The 7,841-nt window shown below is 37.9% G+C and overlaps 1 protein-coding gene across 2 annotated transcripts in view; it reads right to left on the bottom strand.

The window, feature by feature from the left end:
• Positions 1-5,617: 5,617 nt before the first annotated feature.
• smarca1 (SWI/SNF related, matrix associated, actin dependent regulator of chromatin, subfamily a, member 1) overlaps positions 5,618-7,841 on the bottom strand; it is an 11,164-nt gene continuing 8,940 nt past the window's right edge. The window contains exons 21-24 of one of the 2 annotated variants that reach the window (XM_053618435.1): positions 7,612-7,730; positions 7,263-7,475; positions 6,966-7,076; positions 5,618-6,232 (exon numbers count right to left, since the gene is read on the bottom strand). In XM_053618435.1, coding sequence (XP_053474410.1) covers positions 6,170-6,232; positions 6,966-7,076; positions 7,263-7,475; positions 7,612-7,730 — 506 coding nt within the window. In that variant the 3' untranslated portion in view covers positions 5,618-6,169. The remainder of the gene's footprint in view (positions 6,233-6,965; positions 7,077-7,262; positions 7,476-7,611; positions 7,731-7,841) is intronic. The other variant, XM_053618437.1, reaches the window with a different exon arrangement.

The following is a 7,841-nucleotide window of genomic DNA, read 5'->3' as shown; positions in this document are numbered from 1 at the left end:
GTACCAGATCTATTCTTTAAATAAAATAATACAGAATTCTTCCGCAGTCCCTCTGAGCTTCGCATTTTGCAGAAATTCAACAACTGTGTTGTCATGTGACTTTGTCAACGTACGCCATCCCATAATAATCTCCACGAGCACGATAATTGAACCGTTGATGTCACATTTATATTCGTATTTGCAGTAAACAACATCACGGCTCGTGCGGCTAATTTGCTAGCCACTAGTTAGCCTAATTTAATTAGCTAGCCATGCTAGTGTGCGAACAAAGCGAGTGAATAGCTGTCGCTAGTTCAGGATGCGTTCCGTAGCTAAACCGCTACACTCGCAAGTTACAGATAAAGCTGATGATGTGACACTGGAGAACCCAAGCATGACGCTTTTACCATGGAACTTACGTCAACGTGATGGAGAAGCTAAATGTTAAACTCTCTGCGGGTTCTAGACAAAACAAAAAGGAGAAAATAACAAGCAATAATCTGGAGTTTGTACCACACACACTCTTACAAAAATGGGTTCTTCAACGGTTCTTTATGGGATCATTGGATAATTAAGGATTCTTAGCTTCCAAAACAAGGGTTCTGAAAGAAGAACACCACTGTATGGTTCTACACTCTTAAAATAAAAGTTCTTCAATGGTTCTTTACAGCACCATGAGTTCTTCTTGTCACAAACCATTTTTCATTGTAGGGTTCTTGAGTTGAGCTACATGGTTCTTTGGAGATTAAAGATGTTTTATTAGAGCTTAAACTGAACCCTGTAAGGTTCTTGGTGGGACTGGAAAAGGTTCTCCTTGCATCACTGTTAAGAACCTTATTTTGGTTCCGTAAAATAACTAACAAAGGTGTTTGTTTTTTTTAAAGAACTTATGATAACATGGTTCCTTGTGGCATTGCTGTGAAGAACCATTTCTGGGTTCTTTAAAGCACCAGATGATTCTCTAAAGAACTTCAGATTAAAAGGTTCTTGGCGCAACTTAAAAGGGTTCTCCTATGGCATCAGGCTGAAAACACCTTTTTGGAACCTTCATTTTTAAGAGTGTACAAAGAAGCATGAATGGTTCCTTCAGAAGGACTACTAAAGAACACTTAAGGGTTCTAAAATGTTCTAAGCACATACAATCCTGGGTTGGGGGGGGAGGGAATCAGGGGGGTTCTTCAAGTTTTTTTTTTAAAGGTTCACTTGGTTCTTAGCTTCTAGAATAGGGTTCTGATAGGAAAACATTGTAGGTTTCTACATAGAACCATCAAGGGTTCCTCAAGAGGGGCTAGCAAAAAACACTTAAGGGTTCTCAAATGTTCTAAGCACATACAGTCTTAGGGGAAAAAAAGCTTCTTCAAGAGTTCTTTAAGGGATCGCTGGATAATTAACAATTTGGAGCTTCCAAAAAAGGGTTCTACTTGGAGAGACAAATTAGAGAAAGATAAATCGTGTGTGTGTGTGTGTGTGTGTGTGTGTGTGTGTGTGTGTGTGTGTGAGTGTGTGAGCAGGCAGACGGAAGATTTTTGCTTCAGAACAGATGGACTAAAAACTTGAGGGAAAAAGGCTCACACTAATCACGAGTGTGTATATGTGCGTGCATGTGTGGTGTGTGTGTGCGTGTGTGTTTGTGTGTGCGTGAGTGTGTGTGTGAGAGAGAGAGAGAGAGTGTGAGAGAGACAGTAGGAAGCCGCACACAAATATTACTCACCTTACAAAGAGCTGCTATTTATGAGTTCTCACCTTAAAAATGAATTCATCTACCTTATTAACACCCCACTTTCTACTAACACACACACACACACACACACACAAATATCAAACATTAACACATCCTCCATTTATACCCAGTGCTCATTTGAATATATTATCCTCAGCCCCGCCCCCTGGACCCTGTCCTTTTAGCTCCACCTCCCAACCCAATTCCAGTTTGTAGTTAAGGAGAACGTGAAGCTGTACGCGATCACGGCCATTTTACACGATAAGTGAAATTACGGCGATGACATTCGAACAGCAGGAAGATTTCAGCCTGTGTCTACATACATAAAAGATATTGTTGGATGTACGTTAGCCTTACAGCTTTAGCTCCTTCATTTCAATATTTAGCTTTTTTTCCATACTGTGACACTTTAATTCCACCCTCCAGTGACAATAAAGGACAAGCGCATCCCCCTCTTCCCCTCGAAAACGTTTCCATTTCAACTCATTTTTGACAACAGCGCTATAACATGTCAAACCTAAAATAGTCACATCATTAATATTGGGGTTTTATCTTAACATTAATTGTGAGAATGAATCTTTTTTTTTTAAACTTAAAATGTCTGGACTCAGGACTAAACCTCACACAATGGGTCAGAATCTAAAAAAATCTAATTGCAGACGGAGGCAGCGTCCTTGCAATGAATCGTCTGTTCTTTTCTCCAGTCGTGGAGGGAAATGAAAAAGAAAATGGACCTTGGTTCAACATTGATGAAATGCTGTGGTTGAAGAAAGAGAAGGAAAAAAAAGAGAGAAAGTTTCAATACTGTTTTTAAGTCATCGCGGCCTCGATGACTGGCCCCTCTTTCACACACTTCGCTCTTGCAGCACAGGAGGAGGAGCGTGTGGGGGAGTGGATTGTTCGGCAGGAACAAACTCGACCTCGGCAGCAAGAACAATGAGGCTGAACAGATTTCCTCAGAGATTTGTCTGCTCCGTTTCCTCTAAAACATATACAGAGTCGTAACAGCTTGCTAACTAGCAGAATAAAAAATAACTTTCTTTGTAAATTGCATCAATTGTCATGTGCAGATTCATTATTTAGCTTTATTTAATAATCTGTTCCTGACTTCAGATAATCAGTATTCAATCCCCTGCTTCAGATAATCACTAATCAATCCCCTGCTTCAGATAATCACCAATCAGTCCCCTGCTTCAGATAATCACTAATCAATCCCCTGCTTCAGATAATCACCAATCAGTCCCCTGCTTCAGATAATCACTAATCAATCCCCTGCTCCAGATAATCATTAATCAATCATCTGCTTCAGGTAATCACTAATCAATCCCCTGCTTCAGATAATCACCAATCAGTCCCCTGCTTCAGATAATCACTAATCAATCCCCTGCTTCAGATAATCACCAATCAGTCCCCTGCTTCAGATAATCACTAATCAATCCCCTGCTTCAGATAATCACCAATCAGTCCCCTGCTTCAGATAATCACTAATCAATCCCCTGCTCCAGATAATCATTAATCAATCATCTGCTTCAGGTAATCACTAATCAATCCCCTGCTTCAGATAATCACCAATCAGTCCCCTGCTTCAGATAATCACTAATCAATCCCCTGCTTCAGATAATCACCAATCAGTCCCCTGCTTCAGATAATCACTAATCAATCCCCTGCTTCAGGTAATCACTAATCAATCCCTGCTTCAGATAATCACCAATCAGTCCCCTGCTTCAGATAATCACCAATCAATCCCCTGCTTCAGATAATCAATCATCAATCCCTGCTTCAGATAATCAATCATCAATCCCTGCTTCAGATAATCACTAATCAATCCCCTGCTTCAAATAATCACCAATCAGTCCCCTGCTTCAGATAATCACTAATCAATCCCTGCTTCAGATAATCAATCATCAATCCCTGCTTCAGAAAATCGATAATCAATCCCTGCTTCAGGTAATCACTAATCAATCCCCTGCTTCAGATAAGCACTAATCAATCCCCTGCTTCAGGTAATCAATAATCCAATTCTCTGTGTCAGATAATCAATAATCAATCCCCTGCTTCAGACAATCAATAATCAATCCCCAGCTTCAGATAATCAATAATCATTTTCTCCTTTCAGATAATCACTAATGAATCCCCTGCTTCAAATAATCAATAATCAGTCCTTCACTTCAGACAATCAATAACCAATCACCTGCTTCAGATAATAAATAATCAATCCTCTGCATCACATCATCAATAATCAGTCCCTGGTTTCTACTGAAAGGCACACCCACATTCCCATCTATGGCCTTAAAGGCACACCCATTCAAAGGTGCTCTCATTTCCAAATAGAGACTTTGCATGATTTGCATATTTATGCATACTCAAAGATTGCATAGTTAATGATGGTAAAGATTTTGAGAGGTTCCTGGGCAACGTTTCTACTTAAAAAACACTCTACTGAATTATTTGGAATGGTTTAAAAATGACAGGAAGTGAAGAGGAGCAAGTGAAGTCGCAGAGAGAGGAACATTAAAAGGAGCACTGATGCACAAAGTGTGCTGTTGTGTTTATAGGAAGAAATGATGATGATGATGATGATGATGATGCTGATAATAATAAATCATATTTAATATCACCGGTTAAACTTTAATAAAGCGTTATTTGGGTGAATGTTGTTTTACGTGCTGAATATTTTAACTGTTTTAAGCCCATGTAGGAATGTAATACACGCAAGCATCATACTCTGTAATTTACACGAGAGGAGGAAAATGAGATGAGAGAAAATGAAAGGTGCAAAGGGAAAGATGGAATAAATGAAACCAACGATTAAATGGAACCACAGCGCCTCCATGCGTTCAAAATGTGGTATTATATCGCTCCTTTACCTCAGTGGATCAGTTTCAAAATGGCGTCATCAGAACGCATAAATACTGGAATATACAATATCCACGCCGTGGAAGAACATTTAGATTTATTTTTCTTTCTTTGTTTTTATGGACTAATTTCATACTAAACACACCAATTTCACACAAAACCACAAAAGTTTCCTACTTTAAGAGTCAGTTTATGACTAGGATTAGCAATAGGCAGCACAGGATTAGCTTAAAGCTATCAGCCTCATTCGAGCACAGCAGTGCTAACGTGCTAGCTCAGAATTAGCACAGAAACTAAATGAAATTAATAAGTTTTACCTCCTTCAAAGGTCTCAAATTTACACGACATTTTTTTTCCACAGTAGAAACAATAAATAATAATAGATGATAATTCATGTTAGCTAGCTAGTTTGCCACCTTAACTAGCACATTAACTGTTTTTTTTTTATGGTATCTGATACTAAAATTAACAGCAAACACACAAGAAAAAAAAAACAACAAAAATATCATTTAGGATTATTTTTTAATAACACTGAAACCAGACATATATAAAGATGCACATAAACCAGATTAATGCTAAACTGTAATATGTAAATGATCTTTAATAAAGTATGGTATTTTTAGTTACACAAAACTCTTCTGAGGGGAAAAGAAAGGATCAATAAAGAAAAACTTTGCTATTGTTGTTGTCTTATTCCCCGCCTGACCCTTAAAAATATTCTCATTGCTAGTTTTAATATTTCCCCAGAAGGATAAAGGAAGCTTCATATAGATTTTTGGTATGTATAGGTTTTTATACGGTATTTTTAGATCCGATACAGAAAGATATAAGATATTCCGTAGCTTGCTACTTAACATCATGCTAGTGCAAGTCACTTTAATAATTTGGCCACCTTTCTTAATGTTTAATTAAGAACAAAGTATAAACACTGACAATCAGGTTCATGATTATAACTTCAGACCTATTTTAGCTAACAATGAAGCTACTTTCGGCTTATTAAAATATATATATCTATATATATATATATATATATATATATATATATATATATATATATATATATATATATATATCAGCACTTCAAATGACACTTAACAAATGATGTTTTAGTTGTGAGAAGTTCGGGTAAATAAAACTTTGCGTGAAATAAAACGTAGGGTTTTTTTTTTTTAAATTTAAAATTAAACCCACACACAATTTCTAGGTTTCATCAGGGATACCTGGGTGATTAAGGAAAAATTTACCCAATCACTGAGCGGCTTATAAAGCCAAAGCAGAGCACGCGAGAATAATATCGTATTGTAACATAAAAACAGATAAAGAATATATTGGATTTTTGAAAAATTGCTAATTGCATGTCAGCGTGCAATAAATAAATTGTGATTTAAAATTTCCACAAAAAAAGTGCATCGAATGTGTTTAAAGCGAAAGCTGAGAAAAACTTAATCGTAAAGAAATGATGAATGTTTTTGGTAAATTTTCTCCTGTGCTCTAGACCTAACGCTGAACTTCGCTGAACATTACATTATAGCTTTGCGTATTTTTTTTGTTTAGCTGCTGTGTGCTGAATCTTCGTACTCCATTACTGAAAGTAACAAAAAGAAAATCTGCAACTCAGGTCTTCAACTTCTTGTCCTTCCTGTCAGATGAGGTTTCAGCTTTACGCTTCTGGGCCTGCTAAAAGAAAGGGGGAGAGGGAGAGAGAGTGAAGAAGAGAAAGAGACAGGGAGAGAAACAAACAAACAAAAAAACTTAAATAATATTAATAATAATAATAATAATAATAATAATAAAGAAGCAATGGGTGCCTTCAATATGTATGCATTTAGAAAGGAGAAAAAAGAGAAAATAGAAGAGAAGATAAAAACAAGAGCAGAGAAAATACAGAAGAGACAAGAACAAGAAGAGAAAGGGAGAAAAGACAGAAGAGAAAAGAAACAGATGAAAAGAAAAGAGACAAGAAGAGAAAATTGAGACAAGAATAGAAGAGACGAGAAGAGAAGATTAGAGAAGCGAAGAGAAGAGAGGAGAAGAGAAGAGAGAAGAAGAGAAGAGAGGATTACAGAAGAGATGATTAGAGATGAGAAGATTAGAGAAGAGACGAGAAGAGACGAAAAGAGAAGAGACGAAAAGAGAAGAGGCGAGAAGATTACAGAAGAGACGAGAAGAGACAAAAAGAGAAGATTAGGGAAGAGAAGAGACGAGAAAAGACAAGAAGAGATTAGAGGAGCGAAGAGAAGAGAGAAAAAGAGAAGAGAAGATTACAGAAGAGATGAAAAGAGAAGATTAGAGAAGAGACAAGACAAGAAGAGAAGAGACAAGAAGAGAAGATTAGAGGAGCGAAGAGCAGATTACAGAAGAGACGATTAGAGATGAGAAGATTCGAGATGAGAAGAGAAGGAGACATTACTGATTGTCCTTTGGGAGCTCTTTTCTTTTTCTCCGCTTTTTCTTTCTCCTCGATCTCTGTGTTTTCTTTTTCGATCAGAGAGATGAGTGTGTTACAGCGTCTCTGAAGTTCCTGAGAAACACACACACACACACACACACACACACAGTAAACAACTAAACAAATCTAAATAGGATGAGTGTAAATGGTGCCTATGTAGGCAGCTTCCTGTTGAATAGAACACAGAGGTACTAACTATTGGCACAGGTCATGTTCACAAACACACACACACACACACACACACACACACACACTGACCATGGCGGTCCTGGACTTGATGAACCAGTCGAAGCGGAACTGGGGTGTGTTCCTCACACACTGCCGCAGCTCCTCGTACACGTTCTCCTTATCGAATCCCATCTTGTGCAGCATGCAGATCAGAAAGCGATCCTCCTCCTCTGTGTAGTTCTTCCCTTTATTAGTGCCGTACTGTATACGCAACTGGTGGAACGGAGCTTTATACCGCGCTATCTACACACACACACACACACAATTAACAGTAATATAAGAATGTACGGTATAGTGATATTGTAGGTAGGAATAAGGAGTAATGTTTAGTAATGTTTACAGTCTGGTGATGTAGTAACGGTGTGTATTTTAATCTGACCTTCACATCAAGGGCTTTTTTAATGCTGATGCGTCTCTGGATTCGAGCTTCTCCTCTCTCGATCTGAGCCATGATCCTCTCAATGTCCTGCAGTTCATTACAGCGCTCCCAGAACACAGCTACACACACGAAAAGACAGAAAAACATCAGAATTGTTGGCACATTACAAGCAAACTGTTTGGAATATCAGTATTCTTTTGATAACTTGTGTCCAGTTTGGTCTGAATGTG

Source organism: Ictalurus furcatus, chromosome 28, assembly GCF_023375685.1.
Source record: "Ictalurus furcatus strain D&B chromosome 28, Billie_1.0, whole genome shotgun sequence".
In the NCBI taxonomy this organism is placed as follows: Eukaryota; Metazoa; Chordata; class Actinopteri; order Siluriformes; family Ictaluridae; genus Ictalurus; species Ictalurus furcatus.
The sequence above is the reverse complement of the archived record's forward strand: the minus strand, read 5'-3'. Positions and strand labels throughout refer to the sequence as shown.